Raw genomic sequence first — 18,460 nt, forward strand, 5'->3', positions numbered from 1 at the left:
ATCTATTCTGGCATTCCTCCCAACTTTTTGAGATGAGAAAGCGGAACACTTAAGCCACACCCCTGACACACACACCCCAACCACACCCCCTGACACACCCCTAGTCAATCATACTATATATGAATATATATGAATATATATATATATATATATATATATATATATGAGAATTTGCAATTTAAAAATGGTGGGGAGAAGGGTGAGGGTGCCCATGGGTGTGGAGGTGAAAAAAGGATCGAGGCGCCAGCCGGCGGCTGTGGTGTGTGGGATGCGGGTCTGGGATAAGATTGTCCCTCCCACCGAATGTGCCCCCCAGTGTCCCCCTGTATGGAGAGATTAAGAGCGCAGCAGAGCGGGCAGTCTTACCATTCTTCCTCGCGTACCGGGCATCTGGTCTTCTCCGCTTCCTGCTTCTGGTGACGCCACAGGAAGTAGATGGAAGCCAGAGATGCCCGGTACGCGAGGAAGAATGGTAAGACTGCCCGCTCTGCTGCGCTCTTAATCTCTCCATACAGGGGACACTGGGGGGCACATTCAGAGGCAGGGACAATCTTATCCCAGACCCGCATCCCACACACCACAGCCGCCGGCTGGCGCCTCGATCCTTTTTTCACCTCCGCTGCCTGCCGGGACACAAGGGGGGTATCCCGGGAGAGTGAGACCCCTCCCCCAACCCGTGACCGTCCCGACGAAACCCAGGACGGTTGGTGCCCCTGATTCTGGGGTGCCCCGGATGTCCCCCAGACAGCGGGTGGCAGTACTCATCTCTGCCCGCTTGGTCTCCAGATTCTGCAGATGTCTCTTCTGGGCTTCTCCCCCTAGTGTCTGAGAAGGAATCAGATGCTAGAGCTCCTACAGTCTGATTCTCGGATGCTAGGGGGAGAATCGCCAGCTACAGGGGATCTATCCAGATTTGGAGTGTGGATGGAGGAGATGAATAGTTCCTCCCACTGTGCTACTATGCTGGAGGACAGGGAGCACAATGTATGCTCCCTATGTAGGCTCCAGGCACCACAGTTTCCAGCATGTCATCACAGCACCAAGCATGCTCCATAGTGGCACCACAGAGCACCCAGCAAGCCCCATAGAAGCAACACAGCACCCAGCATGGCACCACAGCACTCAGCATGACACCACAGGACCCAGTATGGCACCATAGCACCCAGCATGGCACCACAGCACCCAGCATGGCACTACAGAGCACCCAGCAAGCCCCATAGAGGCACCACAGCACCCAGCATGGCACCACAGCACCCAGTATGGCACCATCGCACCCAGCATGGCACCACAGAACCCAGCATGCCCCATAGAGGCACCGCAGCACCGAGCACGGTACTACAGCACTCAGCATGGCACCACACAGCACCCCAAATGCCCTAGCATGCATTTTTTTTGTATTAATGGAGAGGGGGGCTTCATTGAACATTTTGCTGGGCAGGCCTACTTAAACTGCTGTTAAAGAGAAACCGTAACCGTGAACTTCATCCCAATCAGTAGCGGATACCCCCTTTTACATGAAAAATCTTTTCCTTTTCACAAAGGGATCATCAGGGGGCTCTGTATGGCTGATATTGTGCTGAAACCCCTCCCACAGGAAACTGTCAGGACCATGGTCCTGACAGTTTCCTGTCTGTGAACCTTGTTACATTGTGGGAAATAGCTGTTTACAGCTGTTTTCAACTGCCAAAAAAGCAAGCAGTAGCTACTTCCGGTCACACCACCTGCCAGCAGTAAAAATGTCACCATGTGATAAATGTCAGAATGTAAATGAGGGAGAGGAAAGATTTTACAATGGGAAAACACTGACTAAATCATTTATACATAATTATTGTAAAAATGAAGCACTTTTCTATTACATTATTTTCACTGGAGTTCCTCTTAAAGAGACACTGAAGCGAAAAAAAAATGATGATATTATGATTTGTATGTGTAGCACAGCTAAGAAATAAAACATTAAGATCAGATACATCAGTGTAATTGTTTCCAGTACAGGAAGAGTTGAGAAACACCAGTTGTTATCTCTATGCAAACAAGCCATTAAGCTCTCCGACTAAGTTAAGGTGGCCATACACTGGCCCGATTTGCGCCCGTTTCGACAGCAGATTCGATCACTGGGATCGAATCTGCTGCCAATCGTTCACGCTACACGCCGAATTTCGATCCATTCCGTCCGATCCCGTCGATCGCGCTGTGCGGAAAATAACCGCCGATTGCCCGCGGGTAAAGAGCGCATTGCTAGCGGCGTTCGAGTGCCCGACGACCGACGCAATAGAGCCGCATACATTAGCTGCTGCGCCGGCGCGACTCCCGGGTCTCCGCTCTTCTTCTCCGTCTCCGCTCTGGTCTCCGGCATGCTTCCCTTCTTCCTGTCCCGGCAGGAAGTTTAAACAGTAGAGGGCGCTCTACTGTTTAAACTTCCCCCAGACAGGAAGAAGGGAAGCATGCCGGAGACCAGAGCAGACCAGAGCGGAGACAGAGAAGAAGAGCGGAGGCCCGGGAGTCGTGCCGGCGGAGCAGGTAATGTATGGGATGGGGGGAAGCGGCAGCAGCACCGCCACAACAACAGATTGTGAACGGTTTCAGGCTGAAATCGGTTCACAATCTGTTTGCAGTAAAGGTATGCCATACGATCCCTCTCTGATCAGATTCGATCAGATAGGGATCTGTCTGTTGGTCGAATCTGATGGCAAATCAACCAGTCTATGGCTACCTTTAGTCGTGGAGAGGGCTGTTATCTGACTTTTATTATCTCAACTGTTCCTGGACTATTTACTTTTCCTCTGCTAGAGGAGAGGTCATTAGTTCACAGACTGCTCTGAAAGACTCATTTTGAATGCTGAGTGTTGTGTAATCTGCACATATTAGAGAATGATGCAATGTTAGAAAAAACACTATATACCTGAAAATAAAAGTATGAGAATATTTTCTTTGCTGCTAATCTTCTAGTAATTATTCATAGTACACAACCAATTCACTATATCATATATTTTTTTCCGCTTCAGTGTCTCTTTAAGTTCATGAAAATCTGGCTCCACCCATGACCACACCCATTTTTCGTCTGGAGTGCCCAAAAGTGCCCCGGATCTCTTAGGATCCTAGCAACTGCCCTGGCTGGGATTCTGCAAGGCGAGACCACTAAGCCACCTTGCTGCCCTATTGTATAGATAATTATGATTTTTGTCTACACTACCTACATTCACAGAGGTCATCCAAATGATAATAATGAAGATGCAAGTGATATAATAATGGCAACAATTTCTACTACTGCCACCACTTGACCACCACCAATACTTCATATTATTCTATGGCAGGGGTCTCAAACTCAATTTACCTGGGGGCCGCAGGAGGCAAAGTCAGGATGAGGCTGGGCCGCATAAGGGATTTCACAATCTCGGCACATCACAGCCTCTGCCCGCCCCTCTCACTCTTCCTTCACACAGAGGGGCTGGGAGAGGCGGCGATTGACGTCAGCAGGGGCAGAGCTGAAGCTGAAAGCTCTGCCCCTTCCAGGAAATGCCGGCGGATTTCCCCCTGGGCGATTTGGGGGCTCTGCAGCCCTCGTTTAGCGGCGGGGATGCGGCGGATTACTTGGGAGCACTGAAGCGAACTATAAGGAAGCTTTTGCCGTCGAGGGCTACAAATGGCCCGCGGGCCGCGAGTTTGAGAACCCTGTTCTATGGCAACAATTTCTACTACTGCCACCACTTGACAACCACCAATACTTCATATTATTCTTATGGGTATTTATATTATGAGTATTATTAGAATTATTGTTATTACATTATAAAATACTGTTATGCAATCATAATGATTGCATAAATTATGATAAATGATATTAACAATAATGTAGTATTATTATTATTATTATTATTATTATGTACATTGTTATTTTCCATTCAACCAGCCGCGCTACTCAGCCAAGCCCAGCAGATGGCAGCACACGGGTCCCTGAGTTCTGGGATACTATTGTGATTGTGGTCACATGACGCGCCGGAGCACCGCCCGTCGCATCGTAGTGTTGCTAGGTGGGGTGACGTCACAGGCTTCAGTGACAGCCTCTCGCTGAATTTCTGTTCCGGGACGGAAAGAGGGGGGGACCGTAGATAATCCGCAGGAATCCTCCGTTACCGGGCGGCTGAGGAGGGCGGGAGTCGAGGAGACAGCGAGTGCCGGGTCTGCCCTCGCCTGACAGGCCGCTACTGGTCGCCCTGACGGTGGATGGAGGCCGGGAACTGATGGTGAAAAGTCCGCCGCGGGTCTGAGCACTGCCATGGAGCTGAGGGTCGGGAACCGGTACCGGCTGGGCCGGAAGATCGGTAGTGGCTCCTTCGGGGACATTTATTTGGGTAAGAAAGCGGAGGGCGGGGTGGTGAGGGCAGGGGCCCCTCAGAGGGGATCTGGGGGGGGGCTCCCCCCTTTGTGGTGGGGGAGGGGCGCCTGGCTTCCTGTATATCTCTCCATGGAGGGAGTATCCTGCTTATTCTACATCCTGGGGTGCTGGAACCCTAAATTATCAGACAGCCTAAAGGGCCTTCCATTATTTGTGGTTGTCAGGGCATGCTGGGACTTGTAGTTACATCATATCTTGGACCCCCATTTTTACTATTTTGTTGTGTCTGTATATACAGTGCTGACATTGTTGCATAATTCTGGAGCTAACCATAGGGTACTGTTTTAATAAGGGCGATCTGTAAAAATGGCGCAAGGTAATGCCAATAGTAGAATATCTGGAATTATACCGACATTCTATTCCCCCCCCCCCCTTCAACACTATGTGTAATGCTGAGCCCCCCTTTACCTAATATTATTTAGTACTGACATCTTTTGCAGCGCTTTACAGCATGTATATAGTCTTGTACTGTCCCTCAGAGGAGCTCACAATCTAATACCTACCATAGTCATATGTCCATCGACGTCTAGGCCCAATTTAGGGGCCAACTAGTTTTTGGGATGTGGGTAGAAACCAGAATGCCTGGAGGAAACCCCTGCAAACACTGGGAGATCATACACACTCCGTGCAGGTGGTGCCCTGGTTGGGGTTTGAACTGGGGTCCTAGCACTGCATGACGAGGACTATGCCAGCGCCTAAAGTCCCTCTCCCAATGCTGGTCTATAGTATGGCCAAACGTCTAACACTAAACTCAATACCCGGTCATCTAAGTTACCCCCTATGATATATCTGAGTGCCTGTTTCTACTACCTTGTGGCTCTGCCAGTAACCGGAGTTTGCCTATACTATAGGCAAATTCTGGCACCCAAATGACACACTGAATGCCACTATAGCCTCTAATTACATTGCAGCCTATAATGGCACCCAAATTACTAGGCACGCCTTGTGCCCTGTTTACCTGCTGCGACCCATAGGTGTATTTTGATGCCTATTTCAGACAGGTTGGATGTTGGTTGTCACTTCTGTGAGTATGTTATGTTTATTGAGCACTGAAGGTTTCCACAGTGCCTTTACAGAGTGCATTAAATAATTTGTCAGTAACTGTCCTCCAGATGGGAGAGGACAGTTTGAAGTAGTAGACCCATATGCAATTCACTTTTTCTCCCGAGTTTTAGCCAAGGTGATATATTCACACATTTTGTCCTAAAATGCCTTTTAAAGGGAACCCGAGACAGATTTTTTAAAATCGTAATAGATCACAGAGGCATGTTCTGTGCACAATGACATGCCTCTGTGTCCAGCTGCTGCCAGTCCCCCCTGGGCTCGGCTGTTCCCCCTGATATATAGCGCCCTGCTAGCGACAATCTGCTTGTCGCTAGCCGTCTGTTTACCTGCAGCTTGTCGGTCAGTTTCCCCGCATTGCCTCCCCCATAACATGCCGCTCTCCTCCTCTGCTAGCTTCCTCTAATCGAAAGCTAAGCTGGTAGCCGGGATGTACTCCTGGGTGGCGGCTTAGCTTCCTATTGGAGGAAGCTAGCGGGGGTAGGGGAGGCAATGCGGGAGAACTGACAAATGCCAGGTACCTTATATACTCGCATATAAGCCTAATTTTTCAGCTCAAAAAATGTGCTGAAAAGTTCCCTCCTGGCTTATATGCGAGTCAGTGGAGCATAATGGATGGTGGAGCAGGTTTTGTTACTGGCAGAGGAGCATAAGGATTATTAACTAGTGATCCTGCTCTTGCCATCTGGCTCCCTGCTGTGTCCGTGGCCCCCATCCCCTGCAACATGGTGGGCAGAGTGTGCTGCTCAAGACTACCCGTGTCCCCTGGCTTGTGGATCAGAGCATGCAAGCAACGTGTCAGCGGTGCAATGACTGGGGATTCTTCCTGTGTGGCAATCGCTGGGTCTCATATCAATGACACCTCCTAGTTGTGTCTTGAGACACAGCTGTATCATCCTTGGGGCACATCTGGCTATGGGGAAGGGATCCAATGTGTACTGGGGGACATCTAGCTACTTAAGAGGGGGCTATACTGGGTAAGGAGCTTATATGCGAGTCGATCACTTTTTTCTTGTTTCTGAGGGGAAAGTGGGTACCTCGGCTTATATGCGAGTATATACGGTAAACAGACGGCTAGTGACAAGCAGATTGTCGCTAACGCCGCTATTGGGGGACAGCAGAGCTCGGGGGGGGGGGGCACTGCAGAAGGACACAGAGGCGTGTCATTGTGCATAGAACGTGCCTCTGTGTCCTATTAAGATTTAAAAAATCCGCCTCGGGTTCTCTTTAACCTCCTTGCCGGTTATCCCGAGCTCAGCTCGGGGTAACCTGCGCAGGAGGATATCTCAGGCCCCGCTGGGCCGATTTGCATAATTTTTTTTTTTTGTTACAAGCAGCTAGCACTTTGCTAGCTGCTTGTAACTTCCGCTCGCTGCCGATCCGCCGCAATCCGCCGCGCCGAGTCGCTCCCCCCCCCGCCCCAGAGCCTGCGCTGCCTGGCCAATCAGTGCCAGGCAGCGTTGAGGGGCGGATCGGGATTCCCTATGACGTCATGACGTCGGTGACGTCATCCCGCCCCGTCGCCATGGCGACCGGGGAAGCCCTGCAGGAAATCACGTTCTCAGCGGGATTCCCTGCATACTCTGATCGCCGAAGGCGATCGGAGTGGGTGGGGGGATGCCGCCGCTTAGCGGCTATCATGAAGCGAGCCCTTGGCTCGCTACATGATTTAAAAAAAAAAAAAATTAAAAAAATGTGCGGCGCTGCCTCCTTGCCGGATTTTTTAGACCGGCAAGGAGGTTAAATGTCCAACAAATAAGAAAATATTCAGAATTTTGATAAAACTGTTTCAGCAACTTTAGGTACTTTTTCAATTGTGAAATGCTTTAAAGTTATTCCAAAAAGAATATGATTCCAGAGAAAAAGTAAATTGTGTATGGGCCATAATGTCTCCACCACAGTCCAAAGTCCTGTACACACAACCGTTGGGCTAGTCTACTTTAGGGGACGAAATCTCAAAGGGAAATCCCAAACACGCATGAGCAGTAAGCCAAAGCAGCTCTGTGCTACTGTGCATGCGTGGGTAGGCTCGCGTGGCTACTGCATGGCCACGCCCATAATGGAGGACTGGAGGGGAACCGCATTTGGCGACGGGGGACATCAGAGCATCGAGGGAAGCCTCAATTGGATTCTGAGGCTTCCCTCTGTTCAGGTAAGTATTTCATTTTGAACCCGAGCTCGGCTCAGGATCACTTTAAGGCCAACTTTGGGGTGGAACCATTTAGGTTGGAAGTATGGTTTCAGGATGCGAGAGGTAATGCTAACCAAGCAATCCAAAAGTTAGGGCACGTTTCCACGCCGAATCCGCAGAGTTTCCCCGCAGGCAAATCGCAGGGGAAACTGCCATAGGGAGTAATAGCGCCGCCGGCCGAATTGCTTGCGCTAGCCATTCAGCTGGCATTTCCATCCGAAGTTGTGCGGGAGAGTACATGGCATGGCTGATGGGATTCGTCTGCGTACCCGCAGACCCGGAAGAGCCGCCGCGCGTCTCGCAGATGCGTGCGGCACAAGTTGAAACGAGCCCTTAAAATCACTTTTCTTGTTGATAAATGATCAGTCCCCAGTTTACCTGACTCTTGTTTGGTACACACACAATTTGGTACACAAAAAGTAAGTGGCAGGGCATGCTGGATTGTCCTTTTTTGCTTCTCTAAAAGTGTTAAAGAGAACCTGTAACAAAGTTCCCCTGTAACAAAGTTCCCTTGGGGGGGTATTTACCTCGGTAGGGGGAAGCCTCAGGGTCCCAATGTGGCTTCCCCCACTCCTGTAGCTGCAGGCAATCCAGCACTGGCTCCTCCGAAGTCTCTGGCAATCCAGGCTCAAAAAGCTACATTTATTTACCTTGCCTGGCTCCAGCGGGGGCGCTGTTGTGGCTCTCAGCACGGAGATGGGCGGAAATAGTCGGGTCCGCTCTACTACGCAGGCGCAGCGATCAGCTACTTCAGCCTATCTCCAAACGGAGAGCCGATACTGCGCTGGAGCCAGGAAGGTAAATATTTACATCCCCGCCGTTCAGTGGGCCAGAGCGAGACCGCCGTGGGACACAGGAGGATGGGGGAAGCCTCGATAGGATCCAGAGGCTTCCCCCTACCGAGGTGAGTACCCCCCAGGGGAACTTAGTCATTACAGGTTTTCTTTAAAGGGCGCATACACTGGGGTTGATTTCAGCCATCGATTCTATCATATCTATCGATCGTCAGCCGACTACGATTTCGATGGATTTGATCTATCTGACAGGATGGAAAATCTAGGTCGATCTGCTGCTAGTAGCAGATCCATGGCCCGTGGAGTTGCATTGGATCTAATGCTGGGCAAACACGGCTCGATGTTTGCCGCTTGATTCCGCGCCCGACCGTTTTCCGCGCTCAAATTCTGCAGGCGATTCTCTTATTGTGACAGTAGCTTTACGTTAAAGACAGACGTAAAGGAAGTAATCGCCCATAAACGCATTGATGGCAAATACATTTTGTGATTCAAAGACGTGGATGTTCCTTCCCTCCAGTCCACGGTTTCAGGTTGTCCATGTGGCGTTTGAGGAGTGCCGTGTCAAAAACTTTATTTTTTTAATGAGTCATGTTAGATGACCGTTGATGGCGGGAAAGTTTAAACCGGCAAAAGCAGTTTGACCAGAAATAGAAGCGACAACATCCAATCCAAAGCCAGCTGCTGACAACCTGCTAACCAGCAGCTGTGTAAAATGATCAGCTGCCAGTCAGTGATCAGGAGGCTTAAGATTCTATTTCCTGTTGTGCAGGAATTTGCATACTAGGAACAATGCAACACTATAGAGGACCTCTGCATTATCGGAGGTGGGGTGTAATGCCTGGTACACACCATGCAATTTACCGTCAGATCGACCGGTCGAATCGATAACAGGTCCAATCTGATTTCTGATTGATTTTTCCAATCGCTTCTGTACAGAATCGTTTGGAATAGGATTGGGAATTAGATCTGACCTGTTGGAAATTATCAATTCGACCCGTCGATGTGACAGAAAAATTGCACGGTGTGTACCAGGCATTACCCAGTGTTGTATATAGAGGTTGTAGCCTCCACTTTGGGCCAGAGAACAGTTTTGCTTACTTAATTTTTTGTGGCAGTGTATACACACGCTCAGTGGGTGATTTAGTACCGCTTGACATTCCTAAATAATTGTACTGCAGGGGTTCATTAAACATAATTCCTGTAAACATAGCTAATACACACACCCATAATCTTATTTGGCAATTTGAAAAGATGGCCATGTGACAGCCTAGTTGTCTTGTAGCAGATAGAAGCTTGTTGCTTAAAGGGAACCCAAGGTGAGAGGGATATGGAGGCTGACATGTTTATTTACTTCAGGGCTGTGGAGTCGGAGCAATTTTGGGTACCTGGAGTCAGAATAGGTAGTTTCCTAAACTGAGGAGTCGGATGATTTTTGTACCGATTCCAAAGCCCTGATTTCCTAAATAATGCGTATTGTCTGGCTGCCCTGCTACTCCTCTCCCTGCATCTATTTGAAGCCATAGACCCTGAACAAGTGTGCAGTAGATCAGATGTCTATGACAAATCTGACAAAATTACCTGCTGTCACGGACGGTTGCGGGGCCGCAGGCGCGTCCTGTAACCGCCCGTGAAGAAAAGCGATCGCACTCGATTCTCTGCGTCGATTGCGCTTCAAATCGATAGAATCTGGATTTATTGTGTAGGAGGTCTGCAGTCCTTTCTTAGCAGAGGAATAGCATCACCTTAACTGCAGGATGGCTCTTTTGATATGCTAATGAGCCTGGGCCCAGAGAGTCCCTGGCTTCAAGCTGTGCTGATGGCCCATCCATCAGGTATAAGGTGACAAACACCATGACAGAACCAATTTAGAGTGAGGAAACTCAGACACTCCGACTCCTTTTCCCAGCAGGGAGCCGACATGTGGCTTGCTGCTGCCAACTTCAAAGAACCTTTGCCTGGGAATGACCTGGTATAAATCCCAGGGGTCTCTCATATTCCATAAATTGCTATATGTATCATATTTTCTGTGTTGCCAGGCTGGCAGACCCTCCAAACTAACAGAGCAGGTAGGGCCCTGCCTGGCGTTAGTTCTGAGAACATTTCAGAACCTTCTGAGGTAAAGACTGCCCGTTAGGCAGTCCAACAGTGCCCTAATGGTACCACAGGGGTCCCACCCCTCATGTTTGGTATCAGACTGCTGGGTACATCGAGGCAGATCTGAAAATATTAGTAAATCTGCCCTGACCTGTACGGTTCTGTGAGATAGAGCCCATATATGGGTAGATATGATTTCTAGCCCCAGTACAAGAGGAGGGCTCATCTCATCTTTGAAGGAGGTGTATAGCTCCCCGCCCTCACTCCCTCCTACTGAAGCAGGGGCATAAGAATGGCTGAGGACCCAAACTCAGGGTCCTCCACACTGAACCATCTTGCACTCATCAGATGCCAGCTTGAGGATATGCTGGTATCCACCTGGTCTGAACTCTGGACTTTGAAACCAAGGACTTTATGATTCTTCCCACAATAAGGACATCTTTCCAGGAACTAAGTATTTTTCTCCCTTCTTTTATTTTTCATACTGGCTATTACTGTTTAATAATTGTCTGTATATATTAATTATTTATATTGCGTGAATAAACGACTTTCTCCAAGTCATTCACTTTCCGCTACCCTGCTTATCAGCACACACAGAAATGATCCCGGGTCTCTGAAGATACGCTACTGTTTGTTTGTTGTTGGCTAGACAGAATATCGTGTGTTTAACCGTTTTATTCGCAGGATTAGTCAGTCAGTTAGTGGGCCCCACGGTCCCATGATAACCGCGGTGGTGGCAGTTTACTCTGAACCAGTGGGTGAAGTGGTAATCACCCGTGTCTCACAGGCTCCCTTCTGAGTTGTCTGCGGCTAATTCTTAACGGTTCCTGCGCATTGACTGCGACCAGAGTTCGCACGATCTGTGCGCTGGCACCGTTTAGAAGGCTAAGTGCGGTCAGCCACTGAGGGCTCTTGTGACAGTGGTGACAGTGTTAGGCAGCGGTTGGGACCTGTGTTGTGCTGAAAGTATCTGCGATAGCGCTAGCGCTATCGAGAAACGAACTAATTCGTTGGTGTAGCTGGAAGGCAATATATTTTTTATATATACAGAGAGACTGTGTAGCCAGTACCCCTTCCCCAAAGTTTTATTTTATTTGGCATGGAAATGTCCGGGAACTACCAGAACATGTGCCTAGCAGACCTGGAAAATCTTTGCGAAGAGAGGGGCATTGGCATCCTCCGCAAGACAAAACGGGACCTGATAGCAGACTTGTCCAGATGGGATGCCCAGCAACTGCGGGAGCCGGGAGTGTCCGCTGAGGTGGATACCAGCCCATCTGACAATCAAGGGGAACCAGAGGCTGAAGATCTTAGGCGTACAGAGGTTGAGCATCCTGCGGGCCCTGTTGCAACAATTACGCCAGAGACTGTCAGTGTGGTCCCCAATCTTAGAGGTTCTGAAAGTACTCGCCCGGAACCGGCCAGTACTGGACTGTCCGTTTGTACTGATCCGCTAATGCAGCAGGCATTACAAAAGCTGATGGACACTGACCTGGACAAGTACATGCAGTACATGGAAGCACGAGAGGAACGGGAGCGCCAATCTGCAGAACGCCACGCAGAGAGGGATGCCGCTGAGCGAGAACGGGAGCACCAACGACAGCATGAGCTAAACTTGGCAAAGGTTCAACAGGCCAGCTGGAGTTCACCGCCCAGCCTCCCTGCTGAAGGAGCTGCACCACCTGTAAGTGCAAAATTTAAATTTGCTAATATTGAGAAAGACACAGACATTGACTTGTTTTTGCGATCTTTTGAAAAAGCATGCCGTCAGTATCGTCTGTCCCAAGACCAGTGGGCCAGACATCTGACACCTTTGCTGCGCTACAAAGCGCTTGATGCCTTCGCAGAATTGCCTGCGGAGAAGGATAATGATTATGCTGCTATAAAAGACGCTATCATTACTAAGTACCAGCTGACGCCAGAAGCCTATCGGAAAAAGTTCAGGGCCTGGCAGAAAAAGCCTTCTGATTCGTACCGAGATGTGGCCAGCAGCTTGCTCACCACACTCCGCCAGTGGATGCTAGGCCTCACCAAAGGGTCTTATGGCGTCCTGGAGGACTTGATAGTCCTAGAACAATTTCTGAACATTTGCCCTGCTGATGTACGACAATTTGTGCTAGAACGCAAGCCGGCTTCAGCAACTGTCGCTGCAGACCTTGCTGAGACTTTTGCAACTACCCGGGTGGCTGATACCCGCAGGACTGTCCCATCCAGCTGGAGGGGAGGTCAGCCCAATACCTCGGCAGACTCTCCTGCCCCTGTGAGCCGTCCGCCACAGAGGCCACCCAGCGCAGCTGCTGCACCCAGGCCTGCAGCGCCTGGAGAGGTCACCTGTCACTACTGCCGCCAGCCCGGACACATGAAATTCGACTGTCCGGAGCGGAGACAGACACCACCAGCACCTGGATCATCTGCATCACCTGCACCTCACCCACAGCAGAGGCAGCCCGCCAGCGAACCACAGCCTGGATCATCCGATTTTGTCCTGTTTGCCCGCGGAAAGGAAATCCGCGACCGAACCGACCAGCAGCAACTTGTTAAAGTGAACGGCAAAGTTGTCACCGGATTTCGAGACACCGGAGCTGACATCACGTTAGTTCACTCACATCTTGTGCCAAAGGAGAGCATCAGCTCCAGCCGATCCCTTGCCCTTACTGGAGTAGAGGGCACCCTTTTCCACATAGCCCACGCCAGAGTGAAGCTGGATTGGGGAGTGGGAGGGGTCCACGAAAGGGTTGTTGGGGTTATGAAGGATCTCCCAGTCCCTGTGTTGCTAGGGACTGATTTGGGCAAGCTTGTGTCCTACTATGAACCTGCCACGACCGCCTTGTCGCTCACGGAAGGAGACGGACTCTCCACCCACCACCAGGTACTTTATACACTTGGGGGAGCACCAGGGGGAGGTGGGTTAAATGTGCCCAGTTCAAGGGTACCCGGTTCAATAGTGCCTGCTTCAAAGGCACCTGAGTTTGATGTACAGACTGTCTGTTGTGATGATGCTGTAACTGTACCTGAGTTTACTGTACAAACTGTCTGTGATGAAAATGTTCCTGTTACTGTTATAAATGCTTGTGACAATGATGTAGGTAATGCCAATATGTGCCATTCTGACAGTGTACCTGTGCTAGCCATACCGCGCAGCTGCACTGCTCGGAACCCGAGCTCAGAACAGGTGGAGGGGGTTCCGGCCTCCTCCCCCTCCTCTGACCGCAGGGATGAGACCTTTCAGCCGCTGGCCTCGTGTGACATAAGCCAGTTGGCTGAAACTGACAGCGCCGTATTCTCAGCCGCACTACAAAGTGACCCAAACCTGGAGGTGCTCCGGCAGCAAGCCGCTGAGCCCCTCGCAGACGGGGCCGCTTTCAAGGTGTACTGGGAAGGTGGGAGACTGTACAGTGAGTCTGTACAGCCCCCTACCGGTAGATCACACGCGAATACCAAATGGCTTGTGGTCCCGAGTGCGTTCAGGGGACATGTGCTGAAATCCGCACATGGTAATCCTCTGACAGGGCACTCGGGTGTCCGCAAGACACTTGCCGGTATTCGGAAACAGTATTATTGGCCCCGGATGAACAGGGATGTAGCGAACTACTGCAGGGCATGTGCCGTCTGTCAGGAGCTGGGAAGGTCCAGGGATTCCCGCGGGGTTCCCTTGGGTCCACAGCCACTTGGCAGGGGAACCCTGCGTGGGCTGGCTGTTGACCTAACCAACCCACTGCCCGTTGTCAGCAGTCCCGGCAGACACCACGTCCGACTGCAGTGGCGCAAACGCCCTGTCCAGAACGGTCCATGTCGGGTCAACCCTGAGGGTAGCAGACTGCGACCGGTCCAGGGGAACCGAGCCACAGGCTCCAATAGGTTTTCCCGCCGCACCGGCAACCCGAGACCCGTCAGCCAGGTTGGCCGACCCGCAGCGGGCAGCCGACCCCAGAGCGCCAACGGGGAACTAGATCAGATCTCGCAGGTTAGCGGCAACGACACACATCTTGCTGATGAATGTCTATCTGCCTTCTCCCCAGGGAGGGCTGTCACGGACGGTTGCGGGGCCGCAGGCGCGTCCTGTAACCGCCCGTGAAGAAAAGCGATCGCACTCGATTCTCTGCGTCGATTGCGCTTCAAATCGATAGAATCTGGATTTATTGTGTAGGAGGTCTGCAGTCCTTTCTTAGCAGAGGAATAGCATCACCTTAACTGCAGGATGGCTCTTTTGATATGCTAATGAGCCTGGGCCCAGAGAGTCCCTGGCTTCAAGCTGTGCTGATGGCCCATCCATCAGGTATAAGGTGACAAACACCATGACAGAACCAATTTAGAGTGAGGAAACTCAGACACTCCGACTCCTTTTCCCAGCAGGGAGCCGACATGTGGCTTGCTGCTGCCAACTTCAAAGAACCTTTGCCTGGGAATGACCTGGTATAAATCCCAGGGGTCTCTCATATTCCATAAATTGCTATATGTATCATATTTTCTGTGTTGCCAGGCTGGCAGACCCTCCAAACTAACAGAGCAGGTAGGGCCCTGCCTGGCGTTAGTTCTGAGAACATTTCAGAACCTTCTGAGGTAAAGACTGCCCGTTAGGCAGTCCAACAGTGCCCTAATGGTACCACAGGGGTCCCACCCCTCATGTTTGGTATCAGACTGCTGGGTACATCGAGGCAGATCTGAAAATATTAGTAAATCTGCCCTGACCTGTACGGTTCTGTGAGATAGAGCCCATATATGGGTAGATATGATTTCTAGCCCCAGTACAAGAGGAGGGCTCATCTCATCTTTGAAGGAGGTGTATAGCTCCCCGCCCTCACTCCCTCCTACTGAAGCAGGGGCATAAGAATGGCTGAGGACCCAAACTCAGGGTCCTCCACACTGAACCATCTTGCACTCATCAGATGCCAGCTTGAGGATATGCTGGTATCCACCTGGTCTGAACTCTGGACTTTGAAACCAAGGACTTTATGATTCTTCCCACAATAAGGACATCTTTCCAGGAACTAAGTATTTTTCTCCCTTCTTTTATTTTTCATACTGGCTATTACTGTTTAATAATTGTCTGTATATATTAATTATTTATATTGCGTGAATAAACGACTTTCTCCAAGTCATTCACTTTCCGCTACCCTGCTTATCAGCACACACAGAAATGATCCCGGGTCTCTGAAGATACGCTACTGTTTGTTTGTTGTTTGCTAGACAGAATATCGTGTGTTTAACCGTTTTATTCGCAGGATTAGTCAGTCAGTTAGTGGGCCCCACGGTCCCATGATAACCGCGGTGGTGGCAGTTTACTCTGAACCAGTGGGTGAAGTGGTAATCACCCGTGTCTCACAGGCTCCCTTCTGAGTTGTCTGCGGCTAATTCTTAACGGTTCCTGCGCATTGACTGCGACCAGAGTTCGCACGATCTGTGCGCTGGCACCGTTTAGAAGGCTAAGTGCGGTCAGCCACTGAGGGCTCTTGTGACAGTGGTGACACCTGCATGCCTGTTTCAGGTGTGATTTGGACCCTACTCACCAGGAAGATCACTAGGGCTGCCAGGTAACTGGTATTGTTAAGAAGTAAATAAATATGGCAGCCTCCATATTCCTCTCCCTTCAGTTGTCCTTTAAGGGCTCTCTTCCACTATAAAATGATTGCGATCGCAATCGCGTTTCAATTTCCACCATGCGATTGCGATACTATATTCATTATAGTCCAGCTCAATCGCATACAAAACGCGGCAGGACGACGATTGCGCTTTGACCAAAATCGCATCGCAATCGGTTCGCACTAATGGAAATTGCTGCTGCAGTTTCCATTAGTTTAATGTACCTTGCGATTTGCGATCAGAAGCAAATCGCAGGCTAGTGGAAAAAGGCCCTAAGGACTCTTTTCCACTATGGAATGCAATCGCAATCATCGCGATTCCGATCGCAATCGCGTTTCAATTTCCACCATGCGATTGCGATTGAGCTACTATACTCATTATAGTCCAGCTCAATCGCATACAAAACGCAGCAGGACGACGATTGCGCTTTGACCAAAATCGCATCGCATCGGATCGCACTAATGGAAATTGCTGCTGCAGTTTCCATTAGTTTAATGTACCTTGCGATTTGCGATCAGAAGCAAATCGCAAATCGCAGGCTAGTGGAAAAAGGCCCTAAGGGCTCTTTTCCACTATGAAATGCGATTGCGATCGCAATCGCGTTTCAATTTCCACCATGCGATTGAGCTACTATATTCATTATAGTCCAGCTCAATCGCATACAAAACGCGGCAGGACGACGATTGCGCTTTGACCAAAATCGCATCGCAATCGGATCGCACTAATGGAAAATGCTGCTGCAGTTTCCATTAGTTTAATGTACCTTGCGATTTGCGATCAGAAGCAAATCGCAAATCGCAGGCTAGTGGGAAAAGGCCTTAAGGGCCTTTTTCCACTGGCTGCGATGCGATTTAAAAAGCGCATCGCAGCCGTTTTTCTAATCGCTAGAGCACCGCGATAACATGTAAATCGCGGTGCTCTTTTTCCACTACGGCGTTTCGATCGCGATTCGTTTTTGTCAAAACGCGATCGCCGTCCTGCGCGATTCACGACGCAATCGCAATACATTCCCGGCGTCGGTACAGCAGAACGCCGACAGTGGTAAAAGGAGCCTGCGTGATCGCAAGCGCAGGTGATTAGCGCTTGCGATCGCGCTTGCTAGTGGAAAAGGGCAATCGCGTTTCAATTTCCACCATGCGATTGCGATTGAGCTACTATACTCATTATAGTCCAGCTCAATCGCATACAAAACGTGGTAGGACGACGATTGCGCTTTGACCAAAATCGCATCGCAATCGGATCGCACTAATGGCACCTTGCGATTTGCGATCAGAAGCAAATCGCAGGCTAGTGGAAAAAGGCCCTCATTCAGATTTTTAGCCTGGACTGGGTGACTTTTGTTTGTCCAGAGTTTAGGTGTGTTCCAGAGATCCTGAAGGTGGTGGCCTGGAATGGTTAGATAGGAATCGTGTGTACAAAAAAAAAAAGAAAAAAAAATACTTATGGAGAGGGAAGGCTCTGGGTCCTATAGAGCCATCCCTCTCCCGGTCCCCCCGTTGCAGCGGCAGCTCCTCTGTTTGAATTTCCCACTACGGGGGATGTCAGAAGTCTTCCAAAGCTGAGTCCTCCTGAAGACAGGTGGCTCCATACTGCGCTTGCACGTGGGCAGTATGCAGTGGCCCGTTTTTGGGAGCACTCGGGCTCCTGAAGACTTTCCGAAGCCTCCCTTCGGCGGTGAACACAGCAGTATTTGACCAAACTGGTTGAATAAGACAAATAAGACAAGACAAATAACATTTATATCACGCTTTTCTCCTGGCGGACTCAAAGCGCCAGAGCAGCAGCCACTAGGGCGCGCTCTATAGGCAGTAGCAGTGTTAGGAAGACTTGCCTAAGGTCTCCTACTGAATAGGTGCTGGCTTACTGAACAGGCAGAGCCGAGATTCGAACCCTGGTCTCCTGTGTCAGAGGCAGAGCCCTTAACCATCACACCATCCAGCCACTACTTACACCATCCAGCCACTACGGCTGGATGGTTACTACCAGCTTACTACCATCCAGCTGAATACTGCTACGGGGGATCCTGTGCTGCAACGTGCGGTACCGGGAGGGGAGAGGGAAGGCTCTAGGACCCAGAGCCTTCCCTCTCCTTAGGTATCTGGATTTTTTATTATTATTACTGTTCCCATTGACTTTAATATAGTCCTTGGGTCAAATCTTTATAAGATTTCACTCACTTAGGGCAGAGATGCACTGCCGATCTTTTTTCGATCTGTTTGTTTTTAAAACATACTCCCATTGACTTGCATTAAAAATGCGGCAAAATTGCGATTTATTTATTTTTTTATTGCTTGCTGCAATTTTACATAAATTTTAATGTAATTTTTTTTTTCAAAAATGAAAACTGAT

The 18,460-nt window shown here is 49.9% G+C and overlaps 1 protein-coding gene across 3 annotated transcripts in view; it reads left to right on the forward strand.

The window, feature by feature from the left end:
- CSNK1D (casein kinase 1 delta) overlaps positions 1-18,460 on the forward strand; it is a 95,426-nt gene that overhangs the window by 14,973 nt on the left and 61,993 nt on the right. For 2 of the 3 annotated variants that reach the window (XM_068262995.1, XM_068262993.1), the window contains exon 1: positions 4,007-4,346. The exons of the other annotated variant lie outside the window; for it this stretch is intronic. In XM_068262995.1, coding sequence (XP_068119096.1) covers positions 4,271-4,346 — 76 coding nt within the window. In that variant the 5' untranslated portion in view covers positions 4,007-4,270. Of the gene's footprint in view, positions 1-4,006; positions 4,347-18,460 lie in introns of those variants that run through there. 3 annotated transcript variants of the gene reach the window in all.

The sequence above is a fragment of the Hyperolius riggenbachi genome, chromosome 12, assembly GCF_040937935.1.
Source record: "Hyperolius riggenbachi isolate aHypRig1 chromosome 12, aHypRig1.pri, whole genome shotgun sequence".
Classification (NCBI taxonomy): Eukaryota; Metazoa; Chordata; class Amphibia; order Anura; family Hyperoliidae; genus Hyperolius; species Hyperolius riggenbachi.